The 24166-nt window shown below is 38.2% G+C and overlaps 1 protein-coding gene across 4 annotated transcripts in view; it reads left to right on the forward strand.

The window, feature by feature from the left end:
• Positions 1-5888: 5888 nt before the first annotated feature.
• LOC148028144 (glycerophosphodiester phosphodiesterase GDPDL1-like) overlaps positions 5889-24166 on the forward strand; it is a 33914-nt gene continuing 15636 nt past the window's right edge. For 2 of the 4 annotated variants that reach the window (XM_087689819.1, XM_087689820.1), the window contains exons 1-2: positions 5891-6447; positions 6707-6847. In XM_087689819.1, the coding sequence (XP_087545945.1) occupies positions 6216-6447; positions 6707-6847 (373 nt within the window). In that variant the 5' untranslated portion in view covers positions 5891-6215. Of the gene's footprint in view, positions 6448-6706; positions 6998-24166 lie in introns of all 4 variants that reach the window. The other 2 variants (XM_087689818.1, XM_087689817.1) reach the window with 2 other exon arrangements.

Below are 24166 nucleotides of genomic sequence, written 5' to 3' on the forward strand. Positions count from 1 at the left end.
CTTGTAAGAGCTAAGCCACGTCTAAGTGGATTTCACTTACAGAAGTTTACATAATCATTGTGCATTGCTAGTTTATTTGACCACTCTTAACTTTGTGTGAGAACTTTAGGGAGTTTATGGAGCACCTCAAAAAATGGTGGTACTTCATGAACTTGAGAAGTCCAAAGACTCGGCAATCATTGATTGGTGGAAATCCTGTTCTCGCACTTGAAGAAATTTTTCTCTCTCCTCTAAATGGCTCTCTCTCATCTCAAACACCCTCTTTCTCCTTGTTGGAACGTGGAGTCCTTGCATAGTCAATGTGTGGGTGGCCTTGGTTCTTTCACACTCCCTTTCGCTTATTTAAGTTTTGTTGACTTAGGCATGGCATGGCCCTAGCATTGAATTTGTTGACATTGTCAATTAATGCAATACTCAGATGTACTCAGAAAAGGTTGGGTATTAAGAATATGAGAAACATATAGGACAAAAAAGAATAAGTGAAATGTCATTAGCAGCTTGTGTAACCGTTGTTATGTGTGTGCATGTATGTGTGTGTGAGTATTACGTATAGATCACAATTACACATCATAATGCCCTCTTTTTGTATGCTCACGAGGCACTTCAAAATGTATATTAGAAAAACCCAAAGTATGTGTTTGGATTACACAATCCTTGCCCACTTAAGCCCTATACTTTGTTTAATTGTCATCTGTGCATATTTGGATGCTTCTTTTGATCTAATGGTGGTAGGGAATTTTTTATGTGTCTTCTCAAAAATCTATTAGCTCATAGATTACATCCAATTATGTGCAATAAGATAATATTTATAGAGGGTATTTTATCATATTTTCATAATTGAAGACAAGCCTTGCATGCACTATCATATGCAATCAATTCAGTTTATACAATGATGGTGTTCTTACCTTTTTCCTTTTCTCTTTGGATGGGAAGGGCTAGATGTTATTTTCATCGATACTTATGGTTGAGAAGCTTGTTTTACTAACAACTTTATATTAAACCTAGGTAATATTGTACAATAAATTTAGAGATATGTTATCCCAAAATGCATCTATGAGGATTCGCTCAAAAAAACTTGCTCAAAGAAAACCAGTACTCCATGTTTCCTCTAAACTCCTTACCAAGGGGTTCTAAGGGTTTTCAATTTACTTGATGTAAACATTACTAATAAAATACATGGTTATTATTTTGAAATTTAGACAATTGTATAAATATATAGAACTAAATTGTGAAAGTCTACATGGTGAACTCAACAATGCTTTTCTACATTCACTTAAACCACAAGGTTATTCCACTTTAACATAAAATATTTGAAAAGCCTTATACAAATAATGCTAGAGATAATAAATATTTGTATTTTGCATCTCTCAATTTGTAGAAACACAAATCATGTACATAGTGATAGAAAAAACCACAACATGGAAGGTAGCTTCATCCCTTCCTCATAAAAACAAGGGCGTATGGTTGTGTGCAATAACATTGCCTTTTTTTCTTGAGATAGAGGGCTTGTTGGAACTTGAAGTGATAAATATTAATCGTGTTATACCATTTAATTGTACATGGAGGTTGAGCCAAGGGCTTGAGTGATCACTATTCTATTATTAAAAGCAGATACCATTTAATTGTACATGGAGGTTGAGCCAAGGGCTTGAGTGATCACTATTCTATTATTAAAAGCAAATATCACAATAGCACCTGATTTGCAAATTGAACATCCTTGATGAACCACCATTGTCATACGCACTTGACCGGTCAAAATTATAGAGCATGAATTTCCATCTACATTAATGAAACAAAAAACATTATTGTAGACAAACATAGATATTCTACACATCGGCAAAAATTTAAAAAGGACATAGTAAATTCTTCTTTCTCAATACAAAACACATTTCTTTTTAAGCTGGAGTTGAAGATCATTTGTTCGTTTAAGATATTCTCTATATCGATTGCATTTTAATTATAACAACACATATTGAATCCTTGTTGTGCAAGCATAAAGAAATTTTGTTTCTTTTGACATTTGACAGACATTAATTTGTTAAAGGATCCATTTGCATTTTGATTTTGGAAAGGCGAAAGACTAACATACCAATGGAAGGAAGAAGGTAACATTACTCTAAAGCAATGGAAGCTAGTGAAGCACTATCATAAATGCAAGTAGTTGCATAAAAATTGTTGCTTCAATGACTAGATTACTTCTCTTGGGATTGTCTCCTCTCTCTATGTCTCTTTCGTAGTTATAATGATTATAGCAAGAAGAGCATGCCTTTTGTTTCCTATTTGAGGATTTGCTTTTGGTGCACAGATCGGTCATCGTATGCGCGCGTAGTGAACGTCAGAAGGTCCCCAAGAGCAAAAGAACTTTACTTTTTACACAAAAACCAATGAAGAAAGCTTGCACGACATGAACAAGTGACCAATTGGGTGCAATCTCCCCCCATGCCTTGTGTGAGCGCTCCACAAAGCATATATTTAATACATTATTCATCTTCAAGCTCAAATAATAGGCCAATTTACAAAATAACACGCTTTAGCTTTTGAGTTTGCTTTTGTGCCACTAAAGAATTAAAGCTAATAGGTGCCCAAGAAGTCAGGCGGTACCCAAATACAATGTCCAATACAAGTATTTAAATCGTGCACCCATACGCATACAAAAATAATAATAAATATCAAGCGCATTGATAAATAAGTGCGATAAAATATAGGCGCCATGCCTAAGATACGCGCCCATAAAAAATTGACGATAATTTGAATACACACTATCCTCCAATGCTTCCCAATGCCACCGCTGCTTACTCTACACATCAACTGAAGCATTCACAATTGTTAGAAAAATAATACAATTAAACCGACAAAAGTGAATACCTAGCAATCTTCAGCTACATAAATAAATTGGTTAGAAATCAATCCTAACCTTAATTTATTACGAGTGTGCACTCTAAACTCATAAACGTTTATTAATTTAAATATGTATTTTGCGGAATCACCTGCTATGGAATCACCCATGTACACATAAAATTAACAAAACACCCAAAAAAGATAGGCGTCCCCATCGACTTCTCGCACAAAGAATCCACTTTGTGTATGAGCCCCGATAATAATAAAATTTTACAGAATACACCGCAAAACCTCACGGAATCCACCGTGGAATATGCCTCCTGGCATCATATCCCCGGGGTGGGATAGCAATTGTCCTCAATTGCTATTAGCTCAATGTGGAGCTAACAGAGTGGGGAAAGCATTTAAGTCTCTAGCGTGCATCCATTGGGCCTCTTCAAGAGGAGGATTTTTAAACTTGACCAAATATCCACTTTGTGTATGAGCCCCGGTAATAATAAAATTTTACGAAATCCACCACAAAACCTCACGGAATCCACCGTGAAATATGCCTCCTGGCATCAGCTTTACTCAAAAGCGAAATCTACAAAAAACTATAATTTTTAGCTAACTTAAATCATTTTAAAGCCAATCTAAAAGTGGGTTCCTTAGCTTAAGTGGAAAATTTTTAGGGTAGGCACTACCTTGCCACATTGCATTGTCATCATAGTATATGCCCTAAAGGGCAATGCTAACAAACTTCTCTACCCACATATTCTTAATAGAAGTGCAAAAAAGTAAATGGTGATGAGGTCCTTAAAATAAAGATATGTCCCAATTGCTTATGAACTTCACATTTTTTGAATTAATACTTTGAATTTCCTTTTATTCACTCTTCTTGATCAACTCCTTCATGCTTGAGGATTGGTGATTTAAATTATTTTGTTTCATGTGCAGGAAGGCAAATGGCATTGCCACCTATGTTGTCATAATTTGGATGTAACTATAGAAGTCTAATTTAAGAGTATTAGTGAAACTAGCTCAAATGTTTGTCCTTTCAGTGTTTGGTTGGTTGATAAGTACAATTTACGAATGTTGTACATGTTAAAAGGTGTAGTCCATTAATAATGACTTGTTCATGTATTAGTTTTGGTTATAAATATCAAAGTTGTAAGTCAATTCCATGTGATAACTAGTCAGAAATAGCTTTGGAGCCTAATAGGCATCGTGCGTGGAATCATCATTTGACGCAACTTCTCAACTTTTGCCCCATAGCTTGCACCAAGGTAACCATAATAATTACTTTTGCTCATCGTGCATGGAATCATTATTTGACGCAACTTCTCAACTTTTGCCCCAAAGCTTGCACCAAGGTAACCATAATAATTACTTTTGCTCATCGTGCATGGAATCATCATTTGACGCAACTTCTCAACTTTTGCTCCAAAGCTTGCACCAAGGTAATCATAATAATTACTTTTGCTCATCGTGCATGGAATCATCATTTGACGCAACTTCTCAACTTTTGGCCCAAAGCTTGCACCAAGGTAACCATAATAATTACTTTTACTGTTATTATAAGCAAATAAGGTTTGCTTTATAAAAAAAAAAACTAATAGAAAGCCTTCCTACCTAACCTTGGGAAGTAACCAATCATATGAGATCATATAACACATACTATAAAATTTATAACAATTGGCTAAGAGAAACATTAAGGAAAGGTTTTAGGCATATGGAAGTACTTTGAATAGTAGAAAAATCATCCAACATGAAACAAGATGATTACAATATTTAAAATTTTCTCCACTCGTGCTCATTGCCCACTTCTAGTAACCTACCTTGAAGAGGAAAGATGAAAGATATTGAAATGATTAAGTAGCGAAGATGAAATTTTTTGAAATGTAGTGACTTGTTAAATACTTGCCTCACTATGTCTTCTTTGTAAAAGATAATTTTTTGACTGAAAAATGTAGTTAATTGTAGAGGGGATACAAAAAGGAAGAGAGTGAACACAAAAAGAAGAAGAAGATAGAAGGACTTACGGATTAATTTCCAATCAACAACTTTTGTGAACTCTCGCAAAGTTCATGGAGTACCCTCATTTTAGAGGGTACTCCATCGACTCGCTAACACATGTAGCTAAAGTATGCGGATCACACATGTTGTAACCTCTACTCCGTAGATTTGTGCAAGTAGAATTCACTTGGGTGTGGACTAGCTCTAATGACACATGCAAGTCATTTGACCTTCTTGTGTGAGTTGATGTAGCAAATGTTTGGATGGATGCTAGTCAATAAACTGTATACTCGAGGCACATTTGAGAAGACTTGAGGAAGCATCACTTTGTTCACTTGAGAAAGTCACCGATGTTGTGGTCCTTTGTTAGGAGGTGTATCTCTTTGTCATGCATAGGCCCATTTCACTCAGGCAAGTTCTGGTGTTATCAGAATCAATGCGTGCTTGCTAGGGATGAGGGACTCCCTTGAAAGGGTGTACCTTAATGACTATGCCAAGCAAATGAAACATGGTGAAACCTTGATGGGGATGCTTGTGACCTCTCTCTCTCTCTCCTCTTTCTCCTACTTGTGGTTGGATGGGTCTTGCCACCTTGCCGATCTTGTCGACTTGCATGTGGCTGCATTTTATCTCTAAGTCTAAGATCTGCGTGGGGATGGGCTCTAAAGGATCTTCCAAAAAAAAAAGAAAACAGCTTCACTTCTAATTGCTCAATAGCCGCGGGGCAAAAACATGTATAATTTAATTTATAAAATGCCATCGTAAGAGTCCCCTGCGCCCGGGAGCTTATTGATAAGGTTTCGACGCCTGTTTACAAATACAAAGGCCGTGGGACTCGGGTCCCAGGACATTCCTGTCAACCCTGCCGACGACTAACGTCAGGATCAGTCTCAGGAGTCAGCGCCTACCCACCCAGCCCCTCCTTTCCTTTCTAGGGACCCCTGAAAGCTGCTAGCATGTAAAGGCACCCCGGGTCCCGATGCCTGTTTCGTAAAACGACTCAACCTGTCAGCCAAATATGTAAGCTGGAGAGAGGAGAAGCCACCTTACACAAGCTGTGTTGCCTGAAGACGCAGGAGGGTGGGCGGGCGTGGCACAGAGAGAGAGAGAGAGAGAGAGAGAGAGAGTCCCCATTTACGAAAAAAAAAAGAGAGAGAGTCCCCAAGTCACCTGGAGTCATCTTCGCCCACGAACTTGAGTCCCCAAGTCACCTGGAGTCATCTTCGCCCACGAACTTCTAGTCAGAATCTCATTACCTCTAATTCCTCCTCTCTCTCTCTCTCTGTGGCCATCCGCAACAGAGGTCCTCTCGCCCCATTCTGGAAACAGGGCACACCTGATTCTCCTTCCTCACACCCTTGGCAGAGCACCATATCTCCGGAATGTGGCTCCCTCACTCTGGCTTTGCGCCCTGCCTCTTCCTCTGTGCCCTGCTCCTCAGAAGCTGGCGCAGCCCTCTCTGTGTAGCGGCCACCCATGGTAGCTCCCCTTACTCTCTCTCTTGGATACATCAGGCTCAACATAACCCAATGCGCACACGCCTTGCGTCAGCAACTGCTTCACAGCGAGCATTGGCACAGCGCAGCTCTTCATTATCATGGGAGACCTTGAAAGGTTCGTGGCTCTTAGCCTCAGCAATGGCCTTCTGTCTTTCCTCTCTTTTACACACGTCCAGCATCATTTGAGGTCTCAAGGTTGAAGGTACTTTGTGATATGCTTTTGCCTGCATTCTGTCCTCATTAAACCTGCACAACAGTTTTAGCGCTCGAAAGTACCATTTCAGCTCCTTCAAGCCTTTGGTGCAAGTGATTCTTCACTTCTAATGTTCTCTCTTTAACAGGCATACTTTTAATTCTGCCTGTCAAACTTGCAGGTGATCCACCACTCATAATTGCCAATGGCGGTACCTCGGGTCTTTTTCCCGATCAAACAGAAATTGCTTATGTTTTGGCCACGAGCAGCTTGGGCAAGCCGGCATTGACTTGTGATATACAACTGACCAAGGACAGTATAGGTATCTGCCGAACTGGAATTGATTTGCGACGCAGCACCAATGTTTACGACACGTTTCCAAATTTGTCAAACACATATACTGTCAATGGAAATTCTATAACAGGGTTCTTTGCAGTAGATTTCACAGCAAATGAGCTGTCTAATATAACTGGTACCGCCGAACCACATTTTGATTTTATTGTGTCAATTGTCTTTATTTTACAGATTTATGTGTGACAAACACATGCAAATAAACATTTGATGGTCTGGCCAGTACAAAATTATTTCATTTTCGCACCCTGCTCAGAAGGTCCTGATTTTGTCTAACTCATTACAGAGTCAAACTATCTATTTTAGTCGCATTGGTGAGCATAGTGAAGTAATCGCCATGTGTTGGTCAGACTGCTTCTTAATTGAAACCAATGAGCATGCCTATTCTGCTCTGTTTCACTTCTGCTGCCCTTTGATGAGCAATCATCAGCACTTGTATCATGATAATCACGAGAGAGTAAGCTACTAATAAGTATACATGCAGACTTCAGGGTCTAGGGGAATGATTACAGAGCTTTCTCAGCCATTAAAACTTTCTTCACAGCTTACAAGCTGTAATTCAGTTGGATTCCATCTGCACACAGATAACAGCTCAAAACAGCTATGATCGCCTGGAAGAGTCCATGCCAGCCCACAAACAGTGCAATTATCGATGGAGTGGAACTCTAGCTTGTTTTGCTTTTTTGTGTCTGAAGGGTTGCCTATAGAAGAAGAGAGTTGCTGTCTACCCAAAGTTGGCTGGCTGTTTTCTTCTTGCTTTCATTGTCTTCTCATCTCCTATTGCTCCACAGATCTGCTTTTCTCCTTTGTGATCGTGAGAAGGTTGTGTAGCCCTCAAACTTGCACCAAACTTGGTCTTCATATGTTTGAACCATTTTTTAAGAGCTTTCAGGTGGCTGTAGGCTGTCTCTTCTTCCTTTCCTTTTTTTACTTGTTTCCTAGTATTGCAGTTATCCCATTTTCTCCCTTGTGATTGTGTGGAATGATTGTGTAACCCTCAAACCTGCACCCAAACTTTGTTGCTAGTATAATATTCTACATAAAGCAATAGTGGATGGATCCAAATCCTCTATTATAGAGTTTGCCAAAGAGAAAACCTTGGGAATGTCTAGTAGACATGTGACATCATGGCTTATATGTGACTTGGGCCGGGGTCTTCAAGCTCTATGTAACTCTATAGTTTTGTTTTTGGTTTTCTTGGGTCAGTCCTCTACTAGGTGCAGCAAATTTTGTTGGTTGAGCTTTTGTTGGTGGCTTGCATACATGAATTTTATGTTCATGAATGTCTATAAATAAGAGTTCTAGTTATTTTTGGTCAAAAAATTCCATAGTTTGATGCAAGGAACAAAATTCCTCACATAGAGGGTTACATACTTGGACCTTTAGATGGGTGCTAGCAGCATTGATCATTGTGGTAATAAAGCGACCTAGCGTGAATGCACTAGGGACACTTTTGGGTTAAAGCAGTGGAGTCCTATTTACTACATCCTTGGACTTCCGGATGGATGCTAGGAATAGTGGTCATAAAGGGACCTAGTGCAAATGCACCAGGGGCATTTTAGGGCCAAGGCAATCGAGCCCTATTTATAGGACTCGAGGCACATGTGCACGTCATTGTGTGATCAGCACTCTTAGACTTTAGGCTTGTCAGTGCAGGTGTTTGCACACTAGGATTGTGGGGCCTGGTTGTATGGGATGCTAGCTCTTGAGAGGTGGTCATGACCTAGTATGCTGCAGCCTGCCAGCCATAGGCTCAAGTGTGAGCCCGTTTGGCTGTATGGGTTGGGAGGTGAGCCTAATGTCCATTCCTTGGATGTTTTATGTTGTGGGTGTGACTTTTATCATATCTCGTGTAGGTTGGATTTGTTAGCATTCCTTATATTCATGATATTCATCTCTTGGTTGTGAGGTCTGTTAGAGTTTGACAATGGCAAAGGAACTTTGGCAGCCTTTCATGCATGTGAATTTCGGTTTCAAGGTTGATCAGCTAGTTTCTAGTTGCGTTTACACTAGCCGAGTAGGAGTGCATTTCAGTTTTGCACATGTGGCAGCTTGGAAATAGCATTTGGGTAGGTGTAGGCTGTGTTCACACGAGCTTGGATCATCTTTTGCCATTTATGGTGGGCAGGCTGCATTTTTGCCATCATTATGACCAGCCAATTTCCAGCCTTTGCCCTGCTTATTGTTGATGTCGTCAACAGCCAACATGTATTTCATTCAGCTGCCTCCACTCTTGTTCACATCTTGCTCGTCTAGGTACTCACTATGTGTCTTGGCGCCCTCATTGACGCATACTGGCAGTTTTCAGGGGCTAATCAGTGCAAGCTTGCATTCCACTTTGTTTTTTCAGATCAGTGCAGTTTTGTTTCTTCATTCTTTGTGTCATCTTGTCTCTCTCTTCCCTTTTGTTTGTGTGTTTATGGGTCTCTTTTGTGCACTCTCACATGGTACCATTGCCAAATGAAAGGAACTGGAGCTACCTCTAAGGAGAAGTCAACACCAAATTGCTGCTCTAATGTATGACTTGCTGAGTTTACAGCCTTTGAAACCAGCCTTTTGTGAAGAAATACCCTGACGTAGCGACATAAACTAAAGGGTATGACAAAGCATAAACTCAGAAGAGCGCAGTTAGGGTTAGGGTAACACTGAGGCATTGAACACAATGCATTTGAATGAATGATTGAATATTGAATATACAATGCTCATGCAGCAAACAAACGATGCAAGAATGAAAATGTACGTTGAACTCTTATGTCTTGAGGACCGAGGTAGAGGTGCTGAGTGGGAGCGTGTGCCATTCTCCTAACGGATCCTGAAACGCAGCAAAGGCAGCCTTTGAGAGTTGAACACCAGCAAATGCAGCCGAGGAGGCCGGATTTAATGTAGATAGGTAGTGGATGAGAGAGAAAACAGCAAACACAAATACGTGTGGAGTTTAGGCAGCTTGAGTGGCAGCAGTAGGGGTAAAAAATAGCAGTTTGGAGTGAGGAAAGTGTTGGGTGGCAGTTGGAAGATGCAAACACAGACTTGGGAGTAGTCACTAGGCAGTTTGCTGCTGTAAACACACGGAAAACGGGCTGCAAGCTGAATCTCAGCAACCAAGAAGGTAGGGAGCAGCAGATGGCAGCTGGTAGAGTTGCCTATTGCGGAAAGAAGGCTGGAAACAAGCTCCAATCTGATATAGACAGCAAAAGGCAGCTTTAGCTGAGATTGTTATGGAAGCACTAGATTGTGCTCAAGAGACTAGACTAGATGCAAGATTTGTTACAAGAATTCTGATTCCAAGATGATCCCACGTAGGGGGTATAAGATACAATGATAACTTAACAGGATACAGAAAATCCCACAACCCGGGACCGTAGGTATAGACAACAGGACTCAATAGGATATGAAAGATCCCACAAACTGGGACTGTAGGTATAGATACAAGATATCAGAATTACAAGATCTTCCTTGACAAGGATATACAAGATATAAGATAGTACTAGACAAGATTTTGTACTACGAGATTACAAGGTGACAAGATGATAGGAGTATAATGGAAGACAAGACAAGACTAGATACCATGACTAGACAAGAACTAGAATTGGAACTCAAAGTTACTTACTTAGAGGTCTAGACTCCTTGAGCTCCCAAGATTAGCATTGGCAAGATTGAGGAGCTCTATGGCAAGCCCCTTCTTTTATAGGTGTTGGAGCGCGGCTAAAGATCTAGAATGTTCCATGATGACATCATCGATGATGCATGCGATGACATCCTCTAGAAGGTTCTATGATGACATGGCAAGGGTGGCTCCACATGGTTGGCTCGAGGATATTCTATTAAGGGTGCGTTCGCATGGGGTGTGGATTCATATGGCATGAGCAAGAATTAATCCGTACATTTGATCATGGCATGCCTGCGATAGAGATGCCCTCTGTGAATGGGGTGTGGGCACCGAAGCTAAAGGGTTTGAAACTTGCAAAAACAAGATTGGATTGAATGGAGGGCAGCTGGTCTATTTATAGAAAGTTTCGGGACCTTGTATTGCACACCGTTTACAAACTCTCTTTAACTATGCACCATTTTAGAGATTTAATTAATTAAGAAATTTTGTTGCTGTTTAAGTGGCTAATTCAGCATGTAATGCTTATGTTAACTCAACACATTCCTTCTTGGATAGGTGGTAATAACTTGATGTAATAGTAATCATAGCAAGTAATTAATTTACATAAATTGAAATGCATATTTTTTAGCTTAAATCTTGGACAATGGACAGTCCATTTGTTGGGTGTAAAGTCCCTTCGGATGTAAACTCCCACTAATCCTCGTGTGTATAAACTTACGGGTGTGAACACACTTTTTATTTGTACCCTAACATATAAATATATTTTTATTCTTTGTGTATCGTAACACACTGGTACACTCATCTTCGGTGTGAAATAATTAACTTGCTCCTCACATGTGTAAGTCACATTCGCACATTTGATTGACTTTTAATCAAATGCTAAGCAAAGCAATAAAATTTCACGTCCTTGTGACAGCTTGCTATAGTAGGCAATATCAAAATGCCAGCTTTGCGATGATGATTTTGAATTCTTAGGCCTTGATGACCCTTCTATAGCTGGATGCTCTCTTTTCTCACCTTTGTAGCAAGCCTCTTTACTTTCTTGAGTCCCCATCATCAAAATGCAACGGTTTTTGTGTTGTTTTTTAAAAATGTTTTTGTAGGTTCTTTGAAATACATTTGTTGACCAGTGTGAATGGCAAGAATGTATAGATCATTACTTTGACGAAGATTGTGAGGACTGACATAGCAATGACCATGATTGTGAAGACTAGTCTTATGACCATCGAGATTGAGATGATCTTTGTGAGTACTTTCATGATCTAGAAGTTTGAGAGTATCATGGCAAAGACCAAAGAGATGGAAGATTAGAGTGTGCTTTAGATTGTGCATAGGCTCCATCTCCACCTGAACCTCTTCATGTTTCTACCACTAGAGCCATTGAGGAACACCTCACTGAGCTATTATGGCATTGCATGTTCAAATGCTCATGCTTTTTTCTCTTCCCGAGAAAGAGTGATTGGATAGCGCTAACTGTTTCCTATGGTCTTGCAAGGTTGAGTGCATCCATGGTACTTTTGATTTATGAGACTTTGTGGTGCGCAGATCGGATGCCGTATGCTTGCGTAGTGAATGCCGGAAGGTTCCCAAGAACAAAAGAACTCTACTTTTTGCACAAAACTCAAGGTAAAAAGCATGCACAACATGAACAAGAGACCAATTGGATGCAATCTTCCTCCATGCCTTGTGTGAGCACTTCACAAAGCATGTATTTTTATGTATTAATCATCTTCAAGCTCAAATAATAGCCCAAATTACAAAATAGCAAGCTTTTGGCTTTTGAGTTTGCTTTAGTACAAAATAGAAATAAAACTAATGGGCGGTGCCCAAAGAGTCAGACATACCTAATACAATGTCCAAGTATAAATAACATAATCATGCGTCCATGCGCATACAAAATAATAAATAAATATCCAACATCTCAATAAATAGGCGCGACAAAATATAGGCGCCATGCCTAAGGTATGTGCCCATCAAAATATAAGTGATAACTCGAATACTCGCTATCCTCCAATGCTTTCCTCCGCCACTGCTGCTATCTCTACACATCAACTGAAGCATTCACAATCGTTAGTAAAATAATACAATTAAACCGACAAAAGTGAATACCTAGCAGTTTTCAGCTACATAAATAAATCAAGTGGTTAGAAATCAATTCTAACCTTAAATTATTATGAATTGATTTCTAAATTCTAAACCTTAAATCAATTCTAATTTCCTTAAATCAATTCTAATTTGAATGCATTGTCATTGATTTTGTGAATAATCTTAAATGATCCATAGAATCTAGGGGCTAATTTCACAACTGGGTGTCTATCTACACTTTGTAATCTACGTTTTTCTATTCTCAACTAAACAATCATCAACTTTGAAATTCATTGGTTGTCTTTTCTTATTGGCTTGTTTGATATATGATTGCTGGGCTTTGGCAATCATGTCTTTAACCTCATGAAAAATAGTAGCGTGCATAGTAGCAATATCATCAGCACTCTGAATTCTATTTGATAAAGATGCAACAGGTGTAGACAATCTATAACCATAAATCACTTTAAACGGTGCTTTCTTTGTAGATGTGTGTGGTGTATTGTTATATGCAAACTGTAATAAATACAAATGTGTGTTTCATGTCTGTGGTTTAGAAATAGTGTAAGCACGTAAAAGATCTAGAATAGTACTGTTAGTAGCTTCTGTTTGTCCATTAGTTTCAGGATGAAATGCAGATGAGAAATCAATTTTTGTTTCTAGGTTAGCAAACAAAGTAATCCAAAAGTTGTTACAAAATCTAGAATCACGATTAGAAATAATAACTTTTGGTAATCCATAGTTAGTAAAAATAGTTTTAAAAAACAATTGTGCTGCTTGAGATGCTGTTAAAGTTTTCTTACATGGAATAAAATATGCTTGTTTACTAAACCTGTTTACTACAGTCTAAATCATATCATGGTTAGCTTTAGTATTAGGTAAACTAGTAATAAAATCCATAGAAATTTGTTCCCATGGTCTTGATGGAATAGATAAAGGTATAAGTAATCTATACTGTTTACCATGATGTCTCTTAACTCTTTGACAAATCAAACATTTAGAAACGAAGTTAGATACATCAGTGTCCATATGTAGCCAATAAAAATCTTCAGTTAATGTACGTAAAGTAGATATGATACCTCTATGACCTTGATATGGAGGACAATGAATCTCATTCAAAACAAAAGATCTGAATGGAACTGTAACACATAATCTTTTTTCATAAAACATGAATCCATCATTATAAGACTGTGAATCAATAAGAATCCAGTTATTTCCAACTAATTTATTCCAATTAGCATGAAAAGTAATGTCCCGATGATAAGTATCTTTCATAGGGGTTAAAGAATCAAATGATATAACAGAAATATTATGAATGGTGGGTCTTCTACTTAATGCATCGGCCACTACATTTTCTTTACCGGATTGATATTGAATAATCGGATGAAAACTCTGAATGAAGGCTGTCCATTTGATATGTCGATCAGATATTTGGGGTTGGCTAAGTAAATGTCTAATACTTTGTTGATCGGTCTTAATCATAAACTCAGAACCCATTAAATAATGTTTCCATTGTCTTAAAGCTTGTACTATAGCTAATAATTCTTTATCATATGTGGAATATTTAAGTTCGGAGGGTTTCAGCTTACAACTAGAATAGGCTATGGGATAATTATCTTGCATAAGTACGGCTCCTATTCCAGATCCGCTAGCATCAGTAAACTACTAAAAAGAATGGTCTATTAAAATCAGATAGTTCTAAAACAGGAGCATGGGTTAATGCATGTTTCAATAAGTCAAAGGATTTTTGTTGATTATCAGACCAATGATAAACAATATCTTTCTTCAAAAGTTTAGTCAAAGGCAAAGCAAGTAATGAATAATTACGCACAAACTTCCTGTAGAAATTAGCAAGATCTAGGAAATATCGTAATTCATGCACATTTTTAGGTATAGACCAGTTCAATATTGCTTCTATTTTCTTAGGATCAACCTTAATACCATCTGATGATACAATATGACCTAAATATTCAATTTCTGTTTTAAAAAACTCACTCTTTTTCGGATTAGCATACAATTGATTATCTTTCAATAACTTGAAAACCAATGACAGATGTTCATAATGTTCTTTCTCATTTTGACTAAACACCAAAATATCATCAAAGAATACAATAACACAATGTTGATATTTTAAAAATATACGATTCATCATTCTACTAAATGTAGCAGGTGTATTAGTTAATCCGAAAGGCATCACTAAAAATTGATAATAATCAAATTGTGTTCTAAATGCAGTCTTGAATATGTCAGACTTATCTAATCTTACTTGATGATAACCAGATTTAAGATTTATTTTACTAAATATGGCAGAACCTTGCAGTTTATTCATAAGGTCATTGACTCTAGGAATTGGATATCTATTATTTATTGTGATCTTATTTAAAGCATGATAGTCAATGCACAGACGATAGATATTATTTTTCTTCTTTACTAATAAAACAAGTGCACCAAATGGAGAACTACTAGGTCTAATCAATCCTCTATTTAGTAATTTTTCAACTTGATTTTGAATTTCTTTTTGCTCTATTTGGTTATGCCTATATGGTGCTTTACAAGGTGGTTGTGTACCAGGAATCAAATCTATTTTGTGGTTTTCTGGACGTGAAGGAGGTAAACTAGGTGGTAGATCTTTTGCAAAACAGTCTTTAAAGTGTGCAATAAATTCTTTATGCCTAGGATGCATATGTTTTTCTTTAATTTGCAGTTCATTCATCCAAATGAGATAAGATTTACTACTTTTGCGTAATGTACGTTTAGCTTGAGTATGCGAAAGTAGTGAAAAAGCATTAGATGCATGCATACCATACAATGTAATATGATTTCATTGAAAATGAATATTAATTGAATGTGTGGAATAATCTATATCAGGGTTATGTTGATGACGCCAAGGTATATCTAATATAATATCACTAGACTGTAATGGTACAACTAGAAAATTCCTTATTTCAATGTATTCACCAATTTGAATTTCTAAGTCATGTACCTCTTGTGTTTCATTATACCTTGTGCCTAAGAATGCTGCTTTAATGCGATAATGCGTAGGAACAATTTGTAATTTCAATTCTTTCACTAACTTTGTAGAAATAAAATCATGAGTACTACCATCATTATGCAAAATAATCTTTTCCTTTCCATGCACTAAACATTTCATTGTCAATAAAGAATGTGGAGTTGGCATACCTGGCAAAGTATCTGAAGGAGTAGTAATGTCATCTTTATCTTCCTTGAAATCAGACATTTCTTCATGTTCTTCATCTTCCATTGCTCCAAGGTAATTGATATGGACAGGTGGCTTCTTCGATTGACAATTGGTTGCTAGATGTTCAGGTTGGTGACATTTATAACATACCATAGGTTTGGCTTTGGTTATATTGTTTGCAATGGCAGGAAGTCTAGGAATATTAGGATTTGGCTGTGGAATTGGCTTAGGGTTGTGATTTGTATTGGATGGTAAAGCAGGTGGTTTTGCCCAAGACTTACGGAAAGATGATGAAGGAAAACGACCTTGATTAAATCTTCTAAAATTTGAGTTAAATTGCTTAGATCCATAGTTACCATTGGTTTGAAATTGCTGTGGACGCTTGTCTCTTCCTCGAAGTTTGTCTTCAGTATCATGAGCTAAAGAAATTGCGTCTTTAAGAGTTACAAGCTTGAACATATTGACTTCAGCGTAGTAATGCCCAAGTAATCTAGACATATACTTGCGCTTGTGTGTCGCTTCAGGTACGTCTTCAAGCATGCGTAATTGGAGTAATGCATTCCAAAAGCGTTCGGTGTACTGAGGAATAGGCTCACGATCTCGTTGCTGAAGAAGGTCCCATTGCTTTATGGCTTTTTCATGAAATTGTGGAGGAAGGAAATTTTGCATAAACTTTTTCTTGAAATTCTCCCAGGTAGTGGGACAATCTATACTCTTACGAACCACGGTCCACCAAAGAGATACTCTATCCACTAAATGATTAGTGACACATTTGATTTTATCTTTTTCTGCATATGTTTCCTCATGAAAGTAATCATGAAACTGATTGATGAATGCAAGAACAGTTTTTCCATCTCGGGTGCCATTGAAAGTACGGAATTTGAAATTTCTTTTACTTATCTTTGTGTCTTTGTGGATGGATTGATCTTCGAGAGTCGCGTCGATGGTACGTCGGATAAGATCTTCAGATTGTGGTTCCTCTTTGTCGATAGTCGATCTTTGTAAATTAGCCAATTGAACTTGTAATGCTTGCCGAGCTTATCGTTCTTCATCCAACTGTATGATAATTAAGTCCGGCTTTTGCTCCATCGTAGGTTCAGAAAGATCGCCTTCAGCCATTAAATCATCCATATGTGATTCTGTCATCCTGCAAAACTTCAAAAGACCTCACACTCTCAAAATCCAATTAGCGGGATGAGCGTTGCTCAAGATCGGGTATACAAGGCTTATATATTTTTGTGTATGGCTTTCACAATCTTCGTCTTTGGCTATTGGAGATTTGTAATCTTTGAAAAATCTGTGTTTTGACCTTCTGCGTGTGCTGAAACTGGTTCAGCAAACTTGCGTATGCGAACAGTATCTTCCAAAGAACAACTTTGCAGTTCGGAGTTTCTGCGCAGGAACAGTTCTTCTATGAGTTTTGAACAGAAGTCAGTTTTGACTTCAAGTGACTTGTATGACTTGCAGAGTTGCAGACTTATGTGACTTGCAGAGTACTATAACTTGCAGAACTTGAGTGACTTGCTGTAATGACAAGACTTGGAAAACTTGAATGATTAGGAGGATTTATGACTTATAGCTTAGATAACTAAGCTTGGTGATAACAGTCGACGATTTTTGAGGAGGGGGGAGAGGTGCCGTTTTTCCACGCTGAAAATCACGCTGAGGACATATCGAGTTATGAGACGTCGAATTTTTGGGCCTTTAAGCTTTATTATTAAGGCTTAATACTAATGAAAGCTTTTAAGCTTTTGAAGATATAGAGCTTATCTCTGTGTAACCACGACTTGTATGAGAAGATGTAGGAGTGGTCCTCCGCTGTTGCAGGCCAGTCCTTCACGATCAGAGGATGGAAACAGAGGTTCTTGACCGCCAGGAATCCACCCGTATCAACCGTTCGCGATGAGATTGACCGTAGAGCTCGATCGTTCCAGGAGCTCCACCTTCACACAAGATGGGTAGCAATTGGAAGCTCTTGATCTCAGCTTCGCTTTGATACCACTGGTGCGCAGATCGGATGCCGTATGCTTGCGTAGTGAATGCAGAAAGGTCCCCAAGAACAAAAGAACTCTACTTTTTGCACAAAACTCAAGGTAAAAAGCATGTACGACATGAATAAGAGACCAATTGGGTGTAATCTGCCCCCATGCCTTGTGTGAGCGCTCCACAAAGCATGTATTTTTATGTATTAATCATCTTCAAGCTCAAATAATAGCCCAAATTACAAAATAGCAAACTTTTGGCTTTTGAGTTTGCTTTAGCATAAAATAGAAATAAAGCTAATGGGCGGTGCCCAAAGAGTCAGGCATACCCAATACAATGTCCAAGTACAAATAACATAATCGTGCGTCCATGCGCATATAAAATAATAAATAAATATCTAACACCTCAATAAATAGGCGTGACAAAATATAGACGCCATGCCTAAGGTATGCGCCCATCAAAATATAAGTGATAACTCGAATACTCGCTATCCTCCAATGCTTTCCTCCGCCACTGCTGCTATCTCTACACATCAACTGAAGCATTCACAATTGTTAGTAAAATAATACAATTAAACCGACAAAAGTGAATACCTAGCAGTCTTTAGCTACATAAATAAATCAACTGGTTAGAAATCAATCTTAACCTTAATTTATTACGAGTGCGCACTCTAAACTCATAAACGTTTATTAATTTAATATGCATTTTGCGGAATCACTCGCTATGGAATCACCCATGTACACACTAAATTAATGAAACGCCCGAAAAGGATAGGCGTCCCAATTAACTTCTCACACAAAGAATCCACTTTGTGTATGAGCCCCGGTCATCAAAGTTTACGGAATCCACCATAAAACCTCACGGAATCCACCGTGAAATATGCCTCCTGGTATCACTTTGTCACCCCCCATTCATCGTTTCACAATCGATTTCAATAATGGATCTACAATGGACGAGGTGGGTATGTGGGGCTGACTCAACTCATGAGTGCGGTCCTTCCTTTTTATGAGTTGCCTTCATTCTATCCTTGTGCATGTGAAAAGAAACCGCTCAGTGGGTTGAGATGTGGATTGAGTTGGCATTCCTTTACCAAGTTTGTATCTTTTTTCCATTTCATGACTCTCGAGATGAGGTTTTGTTAGCTGTCTATTTGTTGACTCCTAGACTATGAAGGATCACATCAACAAGATGGAGGAGATATAGATGGAGTTAGCATCCCTTGACTGTGATTCATTTATCACACCTTTCGTCTCCAAAATACAAGGTCTTCTATACCAATATCCTCATCTCCAAAGCATAGGAAATTATGTATGGAAAGAGCTTGTGCCCATGGTCTTGGAGTAGAGTGCACGTCGTAAGGAGATTGGTACTTGTGGAGTATAAACCACTATCTGCGCTTTTGTAATTGGAACCTCATCAAGTGGTGGCAATCACAAGTAAAATCAAGGCAAGGAATAGAAGAAAGAGTAGGATAAGGAGTTTTCCTCTAATGAGTTTGACATGTTTTATAGATAGCATTGGATATGGACAGAGTTCTCTAATACAAATATACCATTTGAAAATCGTGTTGTGGGGTGACAAATTCGGACCATGTAAAAAATGGCTTGTTCTATGCTTCAGCATTGAGGATTATCACATATTCTTTGGGCTGAACCTGTGTCACTAGGGTTCATATATGCAACAAGTTCCCCAGCTGTTGCCCCCGAAAAAAAAAGTGTAGCCAATTGTATTACTTAGATTTTTTAAAAAATAAAGAAGTGTATATTCTCAATAGTCTAGTTGGAGCTGTTTGTAAATAAAAAATTACTTATATATACAAGTCTCTCAAGGCATTTTTAGAGGGATGGGGAATAGAAACCAAGGAGGGGGAAGTAGTGACACCTAGGGTAGCTTGTGTGCAATGTGAAAAAGAGGCCATTGCCATCCTAAGTGTGAATGAACTGTTGCCAAAGCTTGTTGGTATCAAGAGTCACCATACAACTAATCCCAACAGTGGTGGAGCTAGTGGATGATGGACCATTAGAGCTATTGGTGTAGTGTAAATCAAGAGGCTCTCACCACTGAAAATCATTTAGCAACATACCTTCCAAATGTGCCACCTTGTAAAGCTTTGAATGACATTCCAAATCTTTGATTGTGACGCCATAGGCTCTAGTATCTAGCTGTTGAAAAAGGCCTCTAGACCTACCATAGCACAAGAGCTTGTCTTGATGATAAGATTGTATTGTGTATCTTTGTCTCATACAATAAGTGGTAGCCCTAGATAATCGATTGCTAGCAGACGGCCCCTGTATAAAATGCACCCTAGGCTAGATGCAACTCAATAGAGTAGTTGACAGACTCCCCTTCACACTAGTTGTGCTACCTCTCATGACCAAAGACAATGCTTTCGAGTCTCCAAGCGCCACTAAGAGCATCGCCTATAGACTTCGGCCTGTTGCATTTGGGCAAGCCAACTTTGATTGCAAGGCTCTATTTGCTATAAGCTAAAAGCAATAGGAATCTCTCCTTGGTTAGCAACTCCCAAAGGCATCGCCAAAAGTTTCGATGGAAAGCATTTGTGATGCTAAGGTCTACCTCTTGTTTGTTACACGAGGGCCCACCCAATCCATGTCAACCTACATGACAAGTGTTTGCCATTTGGGCCATGAAGTCCAATGGCTCGAGGGTTTGCCATCACAAGTGTTTGCCAAGAAACCCAATGGCTTGAGGGTGATGGCCAAGGCCGACTAGAGCCAATCTCCTAGATCCCAATCCAACTCATTCAAAGGGTAGACTCTTTTAGATCTAGAGGTGCTACTCTTGGATGTGTGACCAAGCTCTGAGTGGATTCAGCTACCATGTCTTTCCTTAGAAACGTATGACATAGATTCTCCTCCAAGGAATCTCAATGAAGTCTAGACCCTACTTTTCTTTGTCTAGAGCTAGTCGACCACTCTTATACAAAAAGTAAAGTGCTTGTTGACTTTGCATGCTACTTGCAATGGGAGGTCTACTTGTGAAAATTGTGTTACTTACCCCTTGCTTAATTATATTGGCTTTCTGGGGGGAGGGGGAAGATAAGGCTCCTAGCCTTTATCCCTCTAGCATCTTGTTGCCTCTATAAAGCCTTTAGGTTTGTGCTCTTGTAGATGTCTCTCCATACGCTAATAGATGGGGTATGGCTAGCCTCCTAGTCAACACACTAGGTGTGAGTGCGCTCTCGAAGTTGCATTCTATTATGATCCAGGATCTGTGGGTTTCAAATGACTTAGTTGTCTGTCAATCTCCTCTTGGCATATTGGGGCCCTTGCTCTAGGGTCCTACCTACACAAGCTTTGCCAAATCTATGGTAGATTACAAAGGAAGGATGGTCTAGGTAGTGTGATGTAAATGCCTCGAACAACATAGTATGCTAAATAATTATAATATTCATTTGTTTTCAAGACTTAATATTTCAAGAAATGGGGAGATTAAACACTCACATTATAACTAAAAATTTATAGCTGTGGACATGTCAAGGTAATGGAGACAAGATTGAGGGTTGAAGATGGGTAACGGTTCTCTCTCCCACCCTGAAAGAATGTATTTGCGCTCTATCCAAGTCCTTTAGGGAAGAGCTTGGTTATGATTAACCGAAGAGTGAGGAGAAGCAGTTCTTACTTTCAAAAGATCTTGCAAAGATATAGATGCACACATACATCACTTACTATGCAAAGAAAAAGTTGTTTATTTCTTTACAAGATGAGAATAGAAAGAGGGAAAATTAGCCTTTCTCCGTTGATGAACAAGAATATATCGATATGGCTTGCTTCTTATTTTTGAAATGGAAGAATAGCTCGAGAAGGAAGGGTTGTATTGAATTTATATGTTTGTTGTCCTGTAAAACAATAGTGAAAGAAAGGGAAAAATATGGGGGTATTCAATGGTAAAGTGGAGGATGATAATGTAGATGGATGGGCTAACTTTAGGCTAACTTTAATTGTTGTATAAAAGTTTAGAGCTAAGAAAACTGACATAAAATGAGGAAAAACGAGTAATGAATTTATAAGTTTTATATTTTGTAAAACAACAAAAGAAAAATGAATATGGGGATATTCGATAGTGGAGGAGCGGAGGATGATAATGTAGATAGATGGGCCAACTTTAGGCTATCTTTAGCTGTTGTATAAAAGTTTACAGCCAAGAAAATTGATGCAGAACGAGGAAAAATAAACTTTCTTTGTGGAAAAAAGAAGAGTGCTAGTGCAAAAAGAGAGTAAAGTAGTACAAGACAAGCATCCAACCATATGTCATGAGGTGTGACGAGTGATAGGACACTTGGAAGCTTGTGTGACAAGTGTCATAACAGTTGTATCTTCTCTATGGCCTTGCTTTTTGGGTTGAGATATATCAAGAATAGAAACAATCAAACTTAGTAAGCATTTTCAGAAGACCAAATTTACTATTTTTAGAATGTCTTTCTTATTTTTAGGTTTAGTATTTTTAGACCAATTCAAGGCTTCTAAAATTTATGGACCTCTTAAAATTTTGGGATCGACTAATATAGATGTCATACGAAAGCTCTTTACGAGTACATTACAAAAATAAGGCTAATATTTTTATACGAGTTTTTCATACAAAGATATGTGTATTTTAAGCTTTTAACCTACCCATAGACATTGTACAAACATTTCATGATCATATCATCTTATTGATTGTAATTGTTTGTTCTAGTGGACCTAGCCCATACTTCAATGTATTAATCATTTCTGCGTACAAGCCTAATCTTGATATGATTGAGTTGTGGATACGTGTCCAATTGTGTTGTAAAAGTAAAAGTGTGTACTATCTTTTATTCAACCCATTACGTGGATGCATCGTGATCTATGACCAGTCATTAGTGGCTAGTTGTAATGCACTTTTCTTTGTATCTAGTAAGTGCAAAGGAAATGAGTTTAATAATAAATTAAATATGCAAAATAATAGAAATGATACAAAATCTTTTTTTGTTGTGTTATGACAAGTCTGTAGCAAATAACCTAAAGTTGGCCCCGTTGTCATGCCGTTACGCGCATACCGTGTAAAAAAATCTAAAGTATGGCTTCCTTTTAGATTTAGAGAGTCAATGCCATTTTAGACATTAGTGTTAGTGTCTATGGTTCAAAAATATTAGATTTTAGTCAATTTTTAATATTCCAGATATTATCTCTTGTAAAATAATCTACAAAACTATAGACAACTTCTAGATTAGAATGACATGTAAAAGAAAGCATGTAGCTTTCAACTAATTTGAGAGGATTTTATGAAAAAAGAGAGATTAACGAAATCGCGTGACACGCAATCGCTGTTTTCAGGGAGTGAATAGCACACTGAAAGTGGGAGATGAAGGAGTGATCTGGCAGGATTCTGGCCAGGTGTTTTGGTATTTAACCCCTCTTTGGAGCCATTGGAAGGATCAGATTAGCGATCTGAGCAACATAGAGGAAGATATTATTTTGTACACGTTTTTGTCTATTAGAGTTATATTTTCTCATAATGCTATAATGCTGAAAGAAATTGACAGGCTTTATCTCTGTTAGTATTCTTCTATATTTTCTAATTCTTTTTTTAAGTATTCGTTTATATCTTCAATCTCTTTGAATTCCTTCTCTTCTGTCTACTTCTCTTTTTGAATCTACCTTCACCCTGCTGTCACTTATCTTCAAGAACTTGGCTTGAAACCTTCAATCCTTCTCTTATCTCTATCATCTCTGGAGTCTAAGCTCTTGAATCCCCATACATTCTTCTCTTGCCAAATCCCTATGGTGACCTTCAACCCTACGTGCTGGGACATTGGTGAATCCGACGTGAAGGTCGGTGTAAGAGAACTCCAAGATGGGGGATTCTTTAGGAGATACTCTACAACAATTGGTGCGCATACTGCAGCAGACTCAACAACAATAAATCCAAATGTTACAACAACAACAACAAAGGCAAGAAGATGAGAAGATTGATTCCACAGCTATCAAGGCCCTAGAAGAAGTTGGGTGTGAATTAAAACAATTTAATGGTCAAAATGTCTCTGTTTTCATTTGTTTGTATGTTGAGAAAATGCTCCTTTGGTGTACTGCAACATGCATGGAGCCGTTATTTTGCTAGACTAGCTAAGCATGGTCTTCAAGAAAGAATCCATGGTCTTTTCCAACAAGATGCGGATTGGGTTGTATTCAAAAAAGCCCTACGCGAAGAATTCTTCTTAGAAGACTGGCTTTATGACGAAGAAAATTTTCACTGAATGGGTTGAAAAACCCAACAAAGGTTTAGTTGCAATAGCTTTATACCATGAATTTGAAAGTAAATTTGGACAACTTGATGTTGAAGACCAACAAAGTATGGAAGGTCAGAAGATTGAATTATTCCTTAAGGTTGTAGATCCCATTCTGCAAGAAAAGCTTGATGATCGCCTAGAAGATGCTACC

The sequence above is a fragment of the Lygodium microphyllum genome, chromosome 12 (assembly GCF_053477565.2).
Source record: "Lygodium microphyllum isolate KBCC chromosome 12, Lygodium_microphyllum_v1.1.10, whole genome shotgun sequence".
NCBI classification, from domain to species: domain Eukaryota; kingdom Viridiplantae; phylum Streptophyta; class Polypodiopsida; order Schizaeales; family Lygodiaceae; genus Lygodium; species Lygodium microphyllum.